The following is an 18,288-nucleotide window of genomic DNA, read 5'->3' as shown; positions in this document are numbered from 1 at the left end:
CTTTTTTGTTTGTAACGAAAGAATGGTTTTGTCATTTAGGTCAACAGACGGAGTAATTTCTTCACTAATATTACGTTTCATATACGTTTCGTTTCGTCAACTATTTCATATTTCTTTGCCAAACCTTTAGGACAACCACAAGTCGTGCGCCTCAGACGGTTACAAAGATTTCAACAAGATTCCCTACTTTAACCACGTTTTCCACGTCCACACAAACTGTTATTACGTTGTCAACCAGGTAGATAACTCGCCATATTATAACAAATACTTACAGATGTGCAGTCAGTTTTCCACGTGTTTGTTCTAAAAAGCTACTTAGAATAACAGATTAAGATTAATTTTCTAACTTACAACAAAATAAGTTTTGTACAGAACTTGAAGACAACCTTTGCTGGCCCCAACTGCACAAAGCGCTCACAAGGCTACCCCCTTGATAAATAGATATTCAGTGGATAAGTATTTTCAAAACAAACTAAGCCTGGGTGACTGTTCCAGTGGATAGCGATATCTACTCTTTGAACAACTAGGCCTAATCGCCAAATCCAGTTGCGAAATAGTCACTTTGTAGAATGCTCATCATGAGTGAAGCAGGAAAAACTTTCTCTTCCGAAATGTATACCATATTTGGCTTTTTTCCTTCTTAACAGTTGTGAATTTTATGAATATTGGATTTTTCTTTCTTTTTCGCCTTAAGTTCAAGCTCGTCGTCGTCGATATCGTCATCAAGTGCATCCACTTCTTCAAGGTATGAAATTGGGGGGGGGAGGGGTTAAAAAAAAAATATAAATCCCCCCACAAAAAACAAAAACGAAATGGCTGGTAAGCTGAAGTTACGTTTAAGTACCAAACCAAACCAAATGAAGCAACTTCAGTTTTTCATTTAGTTACTGAAATGGGCATCGATTTTGTTTCTGTTTTTTCTTCTACCTCCCTTTGTGTTGTATCAAAGAACCTTCTACACGATGTTAGAGAACCAATAGACAATGTAATTGCTGAAGACACTTTATTTCCAGCTTCCAAATCTAATTAAATGCAGTTGCAAACTAAAATACTAGTATGTAGAACTTTCATCATATACATGTTTACAAAAGCACACAAATACTAATGAACCAAAATGTATATCATATCATACTTTTTTACACTTTTACAATTTCTTACTCTATATTTTAAAGCTATAATCGATTTTCTTTCCATTTAGTGCCTCAACTTCAAGTTCTGTTTCGACATCATCATCTGCATCGTCATCGGTATCGACGTCATCAAGCGTGTCCACTTCGTCAAGGTAATTAATAAATAATTATTGAATTCGAGTTGTAATTGTACCGTTAATCAAAGAAACAAACTAAATCAAGAGAAATTGTTATTTACTCAACGATCGTTCGGTCAGCTTTTTGTTTATTCCCGTGTGAATCCAAATTCATCCGCAAACATGTAACTTTCTTCATTTATGTTTTTATTTGTTTTAACATTTCATTCTTTTTTGTATGATGTAATCGATTTTCTTTACTTTTAGTGCCTCAACTTCAAGTTCGGTGTCGACATCATCGTCGGTATCGACGTCATCAAGTGCGTCCACTTCGTCAAGGTAATGTGCACAATTTGGCTTAACGTTTCAAAGCAAGAGCTAGTAACATTAAATTTCCCAACGTCCAAATGTGTTAGAGGCCGACACAACATTGGTTTTCTTGATGCTGATAATATATTTCCTTTCCTGTGTCTCCATTTTAAGTTCCTAAACTTAAAAATCTAATAAACTGCATTCGCCGAAATCATATATAAATGACATAAAACTAAATGCACAGAAATGTATATACAAAAATTATTATGCTTTGTTTTCGACATTGTTTTCTAGTATTGCTTGATATTAATGATCGTTTTTTTTTCCTTTCAGTGTCTCAACTTCAAGTTCTGTGTCGACATCGTCATCAGTATCGACGTCATCATCGGTATCGACGTCATCAAGTGTGTCAACTTCGTCAAGGTAATGAATCACCGAGTTGTTCAAAATTATTTTTTTATTATTTTGGCTATGTGCATGTTGCTATCTGCATGTTACTAGATTTTCATATGACCAATCTTCCTTCTCTTTAGTGTCTCGACTTCAAGTTCTGTGTCGACATCATCATCAGTTTCAACGTCGTCAAGTGCGTCAACGTCGTCAAGGTAATGGATAATTAGAAAAAAAACAAATAAACTTATTCAACAATAGTGTGATCATTCTTATATCATTAAGTTACTTTAAAGGAGGCCAATTGATTTACTGCCCCTGATAATACTGAAAGAAGGAGATTTCGTTTTAATACTGATATGTGGTAATCATCTTTCTTTCCGGTTCTAGCGTGTCAACATCAAGCTCTGTGTCAACATCGTCATCAGTGTCGACGTCATCGAGTGTGTCAACACCCACTTCGACTAGTGTGTCCACGCCAACTTCGACAAGGTATTAGATAATCGGCTTTAAAATTCAAAGTAACATTTGTGGGTTATAAATCTAACATACTGAAGTTGTCAGTTTGGCACTGTAGAATGCTCACTAGATGAAGCTTGCAAACGTTAATTTTAAAAAAAAACTTTTACCATATGTTCGCTCACGTTTTTTAGCGAGTTCTCTTAACAAGTAGTTCAGTAGTTATAAATTTTAACGAGCTGAAAAGAGCTTGCTCTTAGCAGTTTTGTGTAATATTAATAATCGAATTTATCTCCTCTTAGCGTGTCAACTTCAAGTTCTGTGTCGACATCATCATCAGTATCAACATCATCAAGTGTGTCGACATCTTCAAGGTAATAAAGAATGAGACAAAGTTTCAAGTTTAGCTGTGTCAGTTTCTTTCCTCTGATATATAATACTCGAAATTGGAACAATTAATCTCAATTCACGTGGTAACTATCTTCCGTTTTGTTCTAGCGTGTCAACATCAAGCTCTGTGTCAACATCATCCTCGGCATCGACGTCATCGAGTGTGTCAACACCCACTTCCACTAGTGTGTCCACACCAACTTCGACAAGGTATGAGATGAATTTTAGTTGTCATGCTTCCAGATCTAATAGCTGATGTGGTGTCAATAAGTAGGATGCTTTAAGTGGTTGAAGCACACATAAGAAGACTTATCATGAAAAATATATATGCAGTATGTTTGGTCTTCTTCATTTTTGTGATTGATTTGTTTTTTTTAGTGTGTCCACTTCAAGTTCTGTGTCGACATCATCGTCTGTATCGACGTCATCAAGTGTGTCCACTTCAAGCTCTGTGTCGACATCATCGTCAGTATCGACGTCATCAAGTGTGTCCACTTCAAGCTCTGTGTCCACATCATCGTCAGTATCGACGTCATCGAGTGTGTCAACCTCATCAAGGTAATGAAGAATTTTATATTATTATTTCTATTTATTATATAAAGATTTTCTGATCTCCAAATTTGATAAATACGTGGTGCTAAAAAAAATAATCTGAAAAAAAAAATATTTTTTCTAGAGGTACTTTTATATAATTATTTTTTCTTATTTATGTTTACTTCACTCTGCGCGACATCATCGTCAGTGTCAACATCATCAAGTGTGTCAACTTCGTCAAGGTACTTAATAGTTTGCCTTTTTTAACTTGGAGGAAAAAAAAAGATTTTTGTATCGTGTAGTCCTTTTTACTCTACATTAAAATTTTTGATCTCTTGATATCATAAATCAGGGATAAAGCTCATATAAAGACGTACACGATATTTTTTCTGGATGTTCTAGCGATATAAATCAATTTATTTTTCTTTTAGTGCCTCAACTTCAAGTTCTGTATCGACATCGTCGTCAGCTTCGACGTCATCAAGTGTGTCCACTTCGTCAAGGTAACTAAAAAAGTCTACCTTGAGTTGTCATGTCACCTTATTTAACAAAACAAATGAAATCGGTTTTGTTTAGCGACAGTGACAGAAAGATTTTCGTTGGATACTTTAATGGTCACCGACTGCTTTTCACTTAAAAACATCGAAAGTTTTAATTTTTAATGCAATATTTTCCTGTTCTTTTTTAGTGTGTCGACATATTTTTCGACGTCGTCGTTTTCCAACCCACTTCCTTTTCCACCAACCTCACAGTATGAAATATCAATAATTTACTTCTCACTCAAATTAAACTTACTTCCTATTGTAGGTGGCAGTGGCTTCAAAAACTATTTCTCAATCTCACTTCAAAAAAATAAAAAACATTTTTCTTTCTTTAGGTCTCAACTTCAAGTTCTGTGTCGACATCGTCGTCAGTATCAACGTCATCAAGTGTGTCGACATCTTCAAGGTAATAAAGAATGAGAAAGTCAAGTTTAGCTGTGTCATTTCTTTCCTCTGATATTTACTGTTGGAAAATTATTATTCACGTGGTAACTATCTCCTTTTTTCTGCGTGTCAATCAAGCTCTGTGTCAACATCATCCTCGGCATCGACGTCATCAGTGTTTCAACACCACTTCCACTAGTGTGTCCACACCAACTTCGACAAGGTTGAGATGATTTTATTTCATGCTTCAGATCTAATATTGATGTGGTGTCAATAATGTGCTTTAAGTGGTTGAAGCACAATAAGAAGATTATCATGAAAAATATATATGCAGCATGTTTGGTCTTCTTCATTTTTGTGATTGATTTGTTTTTTTTAGTGTGTCCACTTCAAGTTCTGTGTCGACATCATCGTCTGTATCGACGTCATCAAGTGTGTCCACTTCAAGCTCTGTGTCGACATCATCGTCAGTATCGACGTCATCAAGTGTGTCCACTTCAAGCTCTGTGTCCACATCATCGTCAGTATCGACGTCATCGAGTGTGTCAACCTCATCAAGGTAATGAAGAATTTTATATTATTATTGTCTATTTCTTTATAGTCTATTATTCATATAAAGATTTTTCTGATCTCCAAATTTGATAAATCACGGATGGTGCTAAAGAAAATTAATAATCTGAAAACATATAAAATATTGTGTTTTCTAGAGGTACTTTTTATACTAATTCATTTTGTTCTTATTTAGTGTATCAACTTCAAGCTCTGCGTCGACATCATCGTCAGTGTCAACATCATCAAGTGTGTCAACTTCGTCAAGGTACTTAATAGTTTGCTTTTTTTAACTTGGAGGAAAAAAAAGATTTTTGTATCGTGTAGTCCTTTTTACTCTACATTAAAATTTTTGATCTCTTGATATCATAAATCAGGGATAAAGCTCATATAAAGTCGTACACGATATTTTTTCTGGATGTTCTAGCAATATAAATCAATTTATTTTGCTTTTAGTGCCTCAACTTCAAGTTCTGTATCGACATCGTCGTCAGCTTCGACGTCATCAAGTGTGTCCACTTCGTCAAGGTAACTAAAAAAAGTCTACCTTGAGTTGTCATGTCACCTTATTTAACAAAACAAATGAAATCGGTTTTGTTTAGCGACAGTGACAGAAAGATTTTCGTTGGATACTTTAATGGTCACCGACTGCTTTTCACTTAAAAACATCGAAAGTTTTAATTTTTAATGCCAATTATTTTCCTGTTCTTTTTTAGTGTGTCGACATCAAGTTCTGTTTCGACGTCGTCGAGTGTTTCCACACCCACTTCGACTAGTGTGTCCACGCCAACCTCGACAAGGTATTTGAAAATCAATAAATCCAATCAATATGCACATAACATTTAGCTTACTCAACTCCAAATCTAAAACTCTGTACTTGCCAAATTGTTACGTTGTAGAGTGCGTCATAGATGTGGCTTCCAAAATTGACCCTCACAACTTTTTCTCAAATTCTCACTTTCAACAAATAATAAATATAAATTATCGATTTAATTTTTCTTTCTGTTAGTGTCTCAACTTCAAGTTCTGTGTCGACATCGTCGTCAGTATCAACATCCTCAAGTGTGTCAACATCGTCAAGGTAATTAAGAATATGATCATCGTTTTTTAATGGAAATGTAGCCTTTATGCTACAAAATCAAATTAATTCTCTTCATTTGACGGTCGTTTGAAAATGGTTTTTAGTTAGATATATCAATACCTTTAACCTTTGATAATAGTCAAATTTAAACAACTGATCCCAATACATGTAGTAATTATCTTCCGTTTCGTTTCTAGCGCGTCAACATCAAGTTCTGTCTCGACATCTTCGTCGGCATCGACGTCATCAAGTGTGTCAACACCCACTTCGACTAGTGTGTCCACGCCAACTTCGACAAGGTATGACGAAATTAATAGCCGGAAAAAGGTGTAGATGACTTTTAGTTTTCTCACCTCTCTGGGTAATATTTAATGTAGTGAAATAAATATGTTAATCCTCGTATACACAATGTTTTGTTTTGACGGTTTATTCCACAGAAAGAAACTTTAAATAAGTATATTTATCTATTTATGATAATCCACCTCTTTTTCTTTAGTGTGTCCACTTCAAGTTCTGTGTCGACATCATCGTCAGTATCAACGTCATCAAGTGTGTCAACTTCAAGTTCTGTGTCGACATCATCGTCAGCATCGACGTCATCAAGTGTGTCTACTTCAAGTTCTGTGTCGACATCATCGTCAGTATCAACGTCATCAAGTGTGTCAACTTCTTCAAGGTAACGAAGAATTATCTAATTCGAGTTTTGACGTTGTAACGAGGTTATTTTCTAGCCTGGTCTTGCCTGGTCTATGCTTAAAATATAAATTCCTGATATGCAACGGTATTTTTAGTACCTATTAACAACAACAAAAAATCGTTTGATGGTTATCAATATTCATTTTTTTCAGTGTATCCACTTCAAGTTCGGTGTCGACATCATCGTCAGTATCAACGTCATCAAGTGTGTCCACTTCGTCAAGGTACTAAATAGTTTGCATCGAAATTAACTGGATGAAAAAAGACAGTTGTGTGTATTGAGTATGTTCTTTGTAGTCTATACTATGATTTATAATCGCTTAATACCATATATCATGGGTGAATCTCAAATAAAATCTTACAAAACATATACATGGCTTGAAGAAATACAGGGCGAGCAAAATCAGTGATTTATTATGTTTATTCGTGCATGTGCTTTTTAGTCTTCATTTAGTTTCCTGATGTCCAAATACATGTTAATGAAACATGTTAAAGAAACTCTTAAGAAAAAGTATACGATTTTGCGGTGATTTTTTTTGTAATTGTCGATTTTGCTCCTTTATAGTGTTTCAACTTCAAGTTCGGCGTCGACATCATCGTCAGCATCGACGTCATCAAGTGTGTCCACTTCAAGTTCGGCGTCGACATCATCATCAGTATCGACGTCATCAAGTGTGTCCACTTCCTCAAGGTAATGAAAAATTATATAGCTTGAGTTTGAATGTTACCTCAAAGTAATAAAAAATTAAATTCTGGGTTTCTTTGCTTCAAAAGCGAAATACTTCACCTTTGATAATAAGCAGTATTTAGTTTTGCTCGGTTTAAAACAAGTAGCAATTATCTTCTGTTTGGTTTCTAGTGTGTCAACATCAAGTTCTGCTTCAACATCGTCATCGGTATCGACGTCATCAAGTGTTTCAACACCCACTTCGACAAGTGTATCCACACCAACTTCGACAAGGTATGCAATTTTTTATACACCATTTGCCTTTACAGAACACTAAATCTAATGAACTGTAGTTACGTTTCCGAAAGTGTTACGTAGCCGAATGCTCAGCGTTGATGAAGCTTACAAAACGTAATGCTAAAACATTTAACCTTGTATGGCTTATATAATAATTCATTTTCTTTATTTTCAGTGTGTCCACTTCAAGTTCGGTGTCGACTTCATCGTCAGTATCAACGTCATCAAGTGTGTCAACTTCGTCAAGGTAATGAAGGATTAATATGTAACTTAAGTGTAATGTTACTTCAAAGTAAGAAAAAATAAGTAATACTGATCTTGTTTTTTCTAATTTATCGATCTTTTACTTTAAAAGATAAATTCTTTTTCACCTTTGATAAGAAACAGAATGTTAAGTTTTGATTAGTTTGAAATATATAGTCATAATATTATGTTTCTTTTTTAGTATGTCCACATCAAGTTCTGTGTCAACATCATCCTCGGCATCGACGTCATCGAGTGTGTCAACACCAACTTCGACTAGTGTGTCCACACCAACTTCGACAAGGTATTGTAATATTAATATATAATATTAATAAAAAAAAAAATTCCTTTACTCCCAATCTAATAAACTGCAATTATATACCGAGCTGCTATTTCTTAATAAAACTCATCGTGGATAAGGCTGACAAAAATTCCGTCATCTTTAAAAAAAAATGTTGTATTTTGCTTTCTCATTTTTTACAAGTACTTTTCTTTTAAAATTATGTTTTATGTCAATAACGGAATTTCGTTTCTTTTAGTGTGTCCACGTCAAGTTCTGTGTCGACATCATCATCAGTATCGACATCATCAAGTGTGTCAACTTCGTCAAGGTAATGAAACTAAGCAAATACAATAATTACTAATCCAAAGATCGTTAGATCATTTTTTTCCATTCCGTTACACTTCCTTGTAAACCCAATTCAGCGGACAACCAGGTATAACTTAGACTTCGTTTATATGCTTAGTTTGAACCCAATTGGCTTGACGTAATACAGAGCAAGCAAAATCACTGATTTATTATGTTTGTTCGTAGTGTTTCAACTTCAAGTTCTTACTCGACATCATCGTCAGTATCGACGTCATCAAGTGTGTCCACTTCAAGTTCGGCGTCGACATCATCGTCAGTATCGACGTCATCAAGTGTGTCCACTTCAAGTTCGGCGTCGACATCATCGTCAGTATCGACGTCATCAAGTGTGTCCACTTCAAGTTCCGCGTCGCAAAAAAAAAACATCATCGTCAGTATCGACGTCATCAAGTGTGTCCACTTCAAGTTCCGCGTCAACATCATCGTCAGTATCGACGTCATCAAGTGTGTCCACTTCAAGTTCCGCGTCAACATCATCGTCAGTCTCAACATCATCAAGTGTGTCTACTTCAAGTTAAAACACAACAGCGTCGACATCATCGTCAGTATCGACGTCATCATAGTGTGTCCACTTCAAGTTCCGCGTCGACATCATCGTCAGTCTCAACATCATCAAGTGTGTCAACTTCATCAAGGTAACAAAAAATTTGGATGTCGTACTCTTGTTGTAATATTTGGTTTAAGCATCTCACCTTTTATTAAGTCAGTTAAAGGGCGTCAAGTTTGAAAGGCAAACTTTAAAAAAAATTACTTAATAAAATATATGTGTGGTAATGATCTGTCGTTTCGTTTCTAGTGTGTCGACATCAAGTTCTGTTTCAACATCGTCATCGGTATCGACGTCATCAAGTGTGTCAACACCCACTTCGACTAGTGTGTCCACGCCAACTTCGACAAGGTATAAGAGAATCAATAGATAACATAATTACAGCCGAAGTGTTATTTTGTTAAATGATTATAATGAATGAAACTTTGAAAAAAATCGAAAATATAGAACACCTTTGGCTTTCTAGATTTTTATAAGTTTTAACCTTTCACTCATAACAATTATAAATCGATTGTCTTTTCGTTAGTATCTCAAAAAGTACCAATGCTATAATGCTGTTTTCTGTTATTTAATTGTTGATCTTGTATCCTCTCAGTGTCTCAACCTCAAGTTCTGTGTCGACATCATCGTCGGTATCAACATCATCGAGTGTGTCAACTTCGTCAAGGTAATGTGTGGCTGCTAAGTTCGAGTTGTGATGTTTGCTTTAACTAACAAGCTAATTCAAATGTAATTGTTATTAATTTAAAATCAACGATCGCTCAAGGATTTCTTTTTAAAAAAATACTTTTACATTCATCAGAAAAGGCGAAGTTTAAAGAGTTAATCTGAATAAAATAATTTCGTTTCTAGTGTGTCGACATCAAGCTCTGTTTCAACATCGTCATCAGTGTCGACGTCATCAAGTGTGTCAACACCCACTTCAACTAGTGTGTCCACGCCAACTTCGACAAGGTATTTCTGACAAAACCAGTAGATAATTTTATTATTCATGATTTTTTTCAGTTGACTGGCGTTAGATGTAGTAGTTTTCCTTCTAAGATTATAGTTCCCATTAAAAACCGATTTTGCTTTCTTTTAGTGTGTCCACTTCAAGTTCGGTGTCGACATCATCGTCAGTATCCACGTCATCAAGTGTGTCCACTTCATCAAGGTAATGAAGCCCAATTCAACTTTCAAAACGTTCCATCCTAGTCTTCGTTTGAATATTTAGCTTTTAGTTTCCTGATCTGGAATATGCCTTTTAAACAAGAAGAAACTCTTGTTCGTTTGCTGTATGATGTAATCGACTTTCATTCCTTTTAGTGTGTCCACTTCAAGTTCTGTGTCGACATCATCGTCAGTGTCAACATCATCAAGTGTGTCGACTTCGTCAAGGTAATGATGAATTATCTTATTTAGGCTGTAAAACCGCCAATCCTTCGATTTTTTTCAGCCCGATCGGATACGAAAGGCGAACACTGAATCTCTACCCTAAATTTCGTTTATATACTTAGTTTATAGTTCCTAATATTGAATTGTGTTAATTAAGTATCCAAACGGTAATCGATTTTCCTTCTGTTTAGTGTCTCAACTTCAAGTTCGGCGTCGACATCATCGTCAGCTTCAACGTCGTCAAGTGTGTCAACTTCGTCGAGGTAATGTGTAACGTTCGGCTCAAACTATCAAAGCATGACACAATACGCATATATATTCAAGTTTTTTTTTTAAATTGCATACATGTACACAACAAAAACCCCTTGTGTAACCAGATTCTTTGATGATAATAATTCATCTCTTTCTGTAGTGTGTCCACTTCAAGTTCTGTGTCGACATCATCGTCAGCATCAACGTCATCAAGTGTGTCAACTTCATCAAGGTATGAATTATATAGTCGTTTTAATATAAATTGTAATAATGTATAAAAACTGGAAATTTTGAATAATACAGGGAAAAGGATAGTCAAAGTCCTTTTTATCGTAGATCATAAATATATATATATATATACATGTATGTGTTATGATGTTATATGTAGTTTTATGACAATAACTAATCTTTTCCTTTTTAGTGTGTCCTCTTCAAGCTCGGTGTCAACATCATCATCGTCAGCTTCGACGTCATCAAGTGCGTCAACTTCATCTAGGTAAAGAATAATTATAAAACTTGGGCTTTAACGTTACCTTCAAGTAAGAAACAAATAGAAATTAAGTTATGTTTATTTAACTAAAGGGTTATCAGTTTTTTTCTTATTTAGTTACTTCAAAGCAAAAAAAGTTTTTCTTCGTTGTGAGTGGTACAAACTGCTGATTTGGGGGTTGTGTAGCTTTCATACTGTTTAAAAATGAATATGCTCTTACGTTTACTGTTTTTATAGAATAGAGTTTATAAATGTTGCCTTTGGATGAGCTAAAAATTTAATTGTTTGTTTGACCTTTAGTGTGTCCACGTCAAGTTCTGTATCAACATCGTCGAGTGCATCAACGTCGTCAAGGTAACTAAGAACCATCATGCTTGAAAAAAAAAATTATTTTATTTTTTTGCGACATAGAAAGGCATAAGCTTATTAATCATAGTTTACAATGGCGTTTATAGAGTTTTCTAGTACAATCTGAAAATTTTTCCCTTATCTAGCCATATAGTTGTAATTTAGGAACGTACAAAACGCAAAATGCTTTAGGTCTTTTTACTTTAATTCTGCACAACATCATGATTTCACGAAGCTCTTTTTACAATTTTTAAAACCTCCACTGCCTTTTTCGGATTTTCTTTTTGCTCACTTGATAACATTTCGTTTCAACTAATTACTTTATGAAAATTGTGCTGACGATTTAAACTTTCTTTTTCTTTTGTCTTAGCGCGTCTTCTTCGTATTCGACTCCCACTACATCATCGTCACTTTCAACCAGGTAATTGAAAAACACAACCCTTTTAAACTTTATTATTATACAAATAACTTATAGAAAAAACTTTCGTACCACAGTAGTTTCGAGCTAAAGAAGCTTTAATTGATCCGTAACAGCAGTGTTACCCCTGCTATAGTATAAGCTACGATGAATCACGAAGAATATCCGCCGATTTAAATCTTATACATGGGACGACATCAATCACTTTACGCTTGTTTAAATGATTTATGAGCAAGAATAATTTATGCTGATATGATTTTCGAGAAATAAGATCTTGCTTTGTCGAAAATCGTGTAAAAGGATCGTTATTAGCAGAGTTAGATTCTTATTTAGTTGAACTCGGGAAGAAAAATTTTCTTTTCCACACTAGGATGTTTACCTTACAGAAATAGGACACATGGGTTATCTTTCTGATTTATTTGACGACGTTCACAGTAAATATCTAACTTATTTTGTGTGTGTTTGTCTTCTAGCATCAGCACTAGCTCCAGCTCTTCTATTAGCACAAGTATCACTCCCACTACTGCGTCATCGTCGACTTACTCAAGCACGAGTAAGTTACTTTTATTTATTAACCCTCCTTATTAAGTTTATTTCTCCGTTGGAGAGAGCCTCTTCGTGAGATGGGCAACCGGTTAAGGCTCAAGCACATATAGAAAAAAAAAAAAACCAAAAAAAAACAAAGGGAGCGTGACCATGATAGTGGTTCATTTATACATAATGTTTGTCCCTAGTGCAGTCCTCACCCCTGTGTTCAACCCCGAGTATAGAGGCGAGGAGGGAGGGGTTGGCGGAAACGGAAATTTAGGGACTGGACTAATAAGTCTCAAAAACAAAGTCTAAAGAAAATCGTAGGCAGCTAGAACATGATCAGCAATTGACATTTAAGAACTGGGAAGTAACACATATATCTTTTGTACATGAATATTTTAAGGACATAAACGACATGAATGGCGTAGGTTTTGAACGATTTTAGCCTCCTATCAGGTCAAAGATTGGACCTTTTTAACCAGAAATTGGGTGTGTATTTCTAAAGAGAGCTACAAGACAAACTTGTTATAGAAAACGCACCAAAAGAAAGAAAATTAGCAAAGAGTAGCTGTTTATTTTGACGTTAAAACGGTATTAAATGGCATTTCCAGGTAAATTTTGAACTATCTGGTCTAAGGCCCTGTACACATTATTCCGGATAAATTTGAAAACGGAGAAATTTGAAAACGCTGTATAAAATATAAAATGTTTTCCGTCCACATTAATCCGGAAAAATCTGAAAACGATACGCTACATCGCACGCAGCGTTGCAACGCATGACCCGAGCTTTTGTTAAGCTTATTAAACCTTTTGTTTTGACAGAGATCACATGACTATTTGACGTCATCGTTTTCAAAAAGCGCAGTTTTCGCCGTCCACGCTAGTCTGTATTCAAATTTCTCCACTTTGGAGAGCGTTTTTGAAAAGCTCCGTTTTCGGCCGTTTCAGTGTGCATGGTTGGCCTATCCGGAGAGAAAAGATACGTTTTCATATTTTCCCGGGTCAGTGTGGACAGGGCCTGAAATAGGAAACACATCTTGGAGCGTTGTTTTATTGCTTTAGTTAAATACATGATTTAAGGTCGCGCAGGACCCTTGCTCATTAATAAATTCATTAGCCAAATTTCCTGACGGGGTGCTATCTTGAAAAGCTTTAATTCGGTAAATTTTGAACATCGATTCCTCTAAAATTTATCAAGGATATTAGGGGATGATGGAATTACATCATGATTGTCTTTTTACTGAGAGATAACCGTTTACTGTTGTGTTACAAGCTCTTAAAAGTCTAACTGCAGATAATGCGATTTTGTGTCCAAGTTTTCAGCTAGAACAGCACACCGGATTAAATGATTATATACCCTAGTGATAAATCATAACCTCTTTTGTGTTCTGACAAGAACGAAATTTTCGATATGTGAAATCTAAACTTTGAAACGTGCTACCTTCATTTTGAGAAGGAAATTTCAAAATTCGCTCTTGTCAGAACCCAAAAGAATACACCAAGTTTGTGTTCCTCGAAGATCAACTCCTGAAAGTCTATATCGGCGGAGAAAACTTGGACATAATATTGCAGGTTTTTAGGCTTCTGAAGACCTTCCGAGTCAATATTTACAACAACGAGTGCTATATTCAAAACTGTGAATATAATTATGATAATTCGCTTTGTCCCAGCGCACGAGACACAAAGCTAAGAACAATAGCGCGTAATTACTTGTTCAACGAACTGTAAGAAAATAATATCATATATATTTCGTTTGTTTTCGGCTCCAGTCGTCGCAGTTCGTGCATACTCTTTAAATAAATACATACATAATGACTGCAAGGGTCCTGCGCGACCTTAAGTGCATCTGTGTTGCAAGTAAGCGTCGGGTTAAATGCTAATACCATGGATTATGTATTTTGCAGGTTCAATCTGTCCAGTCTGTAAATACACAAACAGATTCAACGAGACTGAGCACCATCACGTGAGTAAAGTTAAATATATTGATTTCCTTTACGTATTACAGTTTATTTCTTATAGATGTTGTTCTTAGAATGTTGTACTTCATTAAATCTGTTCTGCTATGTACCGCATAAGCCGTTTATAAGCCCTCCCATATTTTCCAATGTAAAAAGCAAGCGTTTTTAAGGTCATTGCCCTGTATTGCTTTGCGTATTCCTTACTGCGCAGAATTTAACGCGTAATAAGCGGGCGCAAATGCTGCTTCTTTCTATGCGGCTTTATAGTCCGCGAAAGAAGTAAATTGTTGCTTTCTCGTAATAGAGTATGGTGACCTACCAATTTTTTCTTATATTTTGGGTGTAGCGATCTGTAAAACAAAAACAAATCAATTCCTATGCTTGAAAAATAATAATAATAACAATAATAATAATAATAATAATAATAATAATAATAATAATCGAATGTTTATCCAGGATAGCCCTTCAGTACATACGTACTGTTATCAACGGGGTCCTGCTGATTAAAAAATTAAAAATTACTAAAATTACTAATTATATAATATACAATGAAAATTGTGTAAAAAGCGGATCATGCACTAAGTTAAAAACCTTTAAAAACTACAATAAAATATTACAAGTACAAATCGTCTAACGCTTTCCTAAATACGGTGTACAGTTATGCAATGTGGGTCAATTATTTAATTCAAACTTTTCATTTTGTAGGAGGGCGAAACTTGGACGGATGGACCTTGCATCACTGTTAAGTGTAAACTGGAGGCCAACGACTGCTTCGATAACAAAGAGGTTGTTAACATGGAAGTACGCATCAAGGAATGTTCTGAGTGCCCAGCGGTAAGTATAATGACCAGACAACTATTTTCATTCTTTTCATTTTATTTATTTATTCCATTCCAAAATTACAAGGATAAATATAAAGCAAAACAAGTAGAAGAAGAGAAATGGAAAAGGGCAAAATATAGCTAGCTAATTTGATGCCTATGATTAAATAACAATAATAATTTAGGATAAAATATGTAACATAAAAGAGGAGAGGAAGAGGTATGAATTAAGTAATACCGGGCAAAATAATACTGGTTAAGTGCTTTTTTAAAAAGTTTTCTGGTTGGCAAGTTATGTATAGATAAAGGAAGGTCGTTCCAGTAGTAACATCCAATAACAGTAGGGCAAAGTTTCCTTATATTTATTCTGGAGAAACCGGGATTCAATTAAGTACCATACATATACAAACAGGCAAAATTAGTATTAGTAGGGCTTCATGTGATATGTCAAACAGCCAAAGACAGTGTTTCTTCGGGATATTCAAACACCAACTCTCTTCCAAATGAAAACGCTTTATTGAGAAATCTTAATTTATATACAATGGTTTAGTGACAGTGTAAGGCACGAGCCAAACGTCGAACTTCACATGAGTCGAACCTAACGCAAATGAGCAAAACCTATTGTTTTTGGTCATTTGCATTAGGTTCGACTCATGTGAAGTTCGACGTTTGGCCCGGCCGGGCCTAAGAGGGAGATATTTACCTGCTGTGATACCCACCTTTTACAAATAAGTAACAAGGGTGTTTTTTTTTTCCCAGGGATATTATCGACCTCCAAGTGACGATGTATGCTGCCCGCCATGCGGTATGTGTTGCTTATATACTTGCACTGTTTTGTTGTTTTGTCATTTTAGCTTAGATATTAAAATAAAAACCGAAAACATATTTCTTATACTGTATTTTCTCGATTAATTCAATTATTTCAAATGTATTCGTGCCCTGTATTTATCAAGCAAGGGTTTTTATTCATTATTTTTGAGAAACATGTATCTTGCTAATATACCTAGAGCTTATTATACCTTAAGTAAATACTAGAGGGGCCTATTCTCAACTCCACCTTGGAGACCCGGCGTTTATTCGGTGCCCGGCGTTTAAACGAGAAAATACGGTAATTTTACTATTTTTTCGCTATCTGGAGCAAAGGTTGATCGGTTTTGAACGTAACAAAATGTTCTGTGATCGTTTGTTCTTGTAAACTAAAAGGACCCAGACTCGCTACAAAGATAACTTTCCCACCATATGCTTGTATCGTTTCTATGATTCCATACCGTCGTTTTATGATTCCATACCACGTGCTTTGGACTTGGTCCATATACCACCGACTTTTCATGTGCCCTACACGACGTGTGTTTAGACAATACTGCTGCTTTACTTTTCAGAGCCGGCCAAACCAGAGATAGAAGAGCCACCAAATCAAGGAGATCACTGCAAGCTACACACAAAGAAGGAGCCAGAGTACGTGAAGACGGGAGACGGCTGCACCTCGAAATACATGTACAACATCACTTCATGCAAAGGCAACTGCGACTCTTCTTCCGTGGCCACGACGGGCGAGAAACTGTACGATGCTGACTGCTCTTGCTGCCAACCAGCCGTATACGAGACAATAGACATCCCCGTGACCTGCAAAGATGGCTCGGAGCAAATGTCCAAGTTTACCACCATCTCCATGTGCAAGTGCGAAATGTACAAATGCCAGGCGATGCCATCACACGAGAACCAGGTCCAAGTCAACGAACAGGGCGACATCGTGGATAACTCCATGAAGAAGAAACGACGCCGCCGTGCTCTGTCACGCTTGTTTGCACTTCCTCCGTAAAGGAAAAAAAGAGAGATAAATATATATGGATAGTTTAGAAAAGAAACTATAAGTTTTGGGTGGGAAAGAAAATGCTATTACAGAAATGTATCTTGAACCTAAGGTCAATCAATCGGAAATGTGGGGGAGTTTACTCAATTCAGTGTAAGCTGTAAAAGAATTACACTCATTGGAATAAACGTATTGAAGGGGACTAAAAAATTGTTATTAATTGTGTCTTGAGGTAAAAAGGTGTGACTTTAAAACACTAGCATTGCACTCAGTAGATGGCCGGTCACACCCCTTCTAACGAGCAGACCCTTACCCGGCAAATCCCCCTTATGGCGGAGATATTACAGCATGATTATTGAAACAATAGAAATTGGTTAGTGAGCTATACCATAGGTTCAAAACTGAGTCATTTTCGATATGAAGTTCTATTGTTTCAATATTTAGATTTTTAAATGTGGATATTAGCCAATCAAACAGGGGTGTTACTTCAGCACTTGCACACAAGGGACACGATGTCACATCTCTTTTAACACACAAACATTTGCCCGGCAAATGCCTCTTCTGGTGGGGATATTACAGCATGAATATTAAAACAATAGAAACTGCTTAATGAGCTGTACCATAGGTTCAAAACTGAACCATTTTCGATATGAACTTCTATTGTTTTAATACTTAGATTTTCAAACATGGATATTAGCCGATCAAAAAGAAGTGTACCTTTAACACTTGCACACAATAGACATGACGTCACACCCTTTTTAACGCACAGTCATTTGTCCGGAAATTTCCCCTTGTGGCGAAGATATTACAGCATGCATATTGAAACAATAGAAACTGCTTAATGATCTATACAATAGGTTCAAAACTGAGTCGTTTTCAAGATGAACTTCTTATTTTGTTTGAATAGTTAGATTTTCAAACGTGGATACAGTCAACTCTCGCCTTGTGGAGACACCCTCTTACGGACTCCCGCTTTTGCAGACGAAATCCAGATCCCCGCCGAAAGCAATAGAGGTTTACTGAAATTACTCCCGCTATTATGGACTCTCACTTTAACGGAATTACGGACACTTTCGTAGTACCGACATCACAGTTTTTATTGTTTAGACTCAAAAGGGAACTCAAAAGGGAACTCAAAAAGGAACTCAATAGGGATAATAAGTTAATCAATTTTGGCGATATTTTAAGTTTAATAGATCGGTCAGTGAGTTATGCTAAAACAATTAGATGGCTCGCTTTCGGTTTCTATCGACTTTGATAGTTGGTACAAAAGGCTTTGCCTTTTTCACTTCAGCTTGCC

At 35.8% G+C, this 18,288-nt stretch overlaps 1 protein-coding gene across 1 annotated transcript in view; it reads left to right on the top strand.

Moving 5' to 3' along the window:
- LOC144630139 (uncharacterized) overlaps window positions 1-16,719 on the top strand; it is a 96,383-nt gene extending 79,664 nt beyond the window's left edge. The window contains exons 96-117 of the mRNA XM_078488432.1: window positions 6,736-6,807; window positions 7,149-7,274; window positions 7,443-7,544; window positions 7,723-7,794; window positions 7,993-8,094; window positions 8,330-8,401; window positions 8,605-9,074; window positions 9,236-9,337; window positions 9,582-9,653; window positions 9,839-9,940; window positions 10,068-10,139; window positions 10,292-10,363; window positions 10,552-10,623; window positions 10,773-10,844; window positions 11,034-11,108; window positions 11,403-11,456; window positions 11,821-11,871; window positions 12,342-12,421; window positions 14,304-14,362; window positions 15,063-15,191; window positions 15,938-15,983; window positions 16,558-16,719. Of these exons, the coding sequence (XP_078344558.1) occupies window positions 6,736-6,807; window positions 7,149-7,274; window positions 7,443-7,544; window positions 7,723-7,794; window positions 7,993-8,094; window positions 8,330-8,401; window positions 8,605-9,074; window positions 9,236-9,337; window positions 9,582-9,653; window positions 9,839-9,940; window positions 10,068-10,139; window positions 10,292-10,363; window positions 10,552-10,623; window positions 10,773-10,844; window positions 11,034-11,108; window positions 11,403-11,456; window positions 11,821-11,871; window positions 12,342-12,421; window positions 14,304-14,362; window positions 15,063-15,191; window positions 15,938-15,983; window positions 16,558-16,578 (2,095 nt within the window). The 3' untranslated portion in view covers window positions 16,579-16,719. The remainder of the gene's footprint in view (window positions 1-6,735; window positions 6,808-7,148; window positions 7,275-7,442; window positions 7,545-7,722; window positions 7,795-7,992; window positions 8,095-8,329; window positions 8,402-8,604; window positions 9,075-9,235; window positions 9,338-9,581; window positions 9,654-9,838; window positions 9,941-10,067; window positions 10,140-10,291; window positions 10,364-10,551; window positions 10,624-10,772; window positions 10,845-11,033; window positions 11,109-11,402; window positions 11,457-11,820; window positions 11,872-12,341; window positions 12,422-14,303; window positions 14,363-15,062; window positions 15,192-15,937; window positions 15,984-16,557) is intronic.
- Window positions 16,720-18,288: the final 1,569 nt, after the last annotated feature.

Source organism: Oculina patagonica, chromosome 11 (assembly GCF_052425735.1).
Source record: "Oculina patagonica isolate OP01 chromosome 11, crgOcupat, whole genome shotgun sequence".
NCBI lineage: Eukaryota > Metazoa > Cnidaria > Anthozoa > Scleractinia > Oculinidae > Oculina > Oculina patagonica.
The sequence above is the reverse complement of the archived record's forward strand: the minus strand, read 5'-3'. Positions and strand labels throughout refer to the sequence as shown.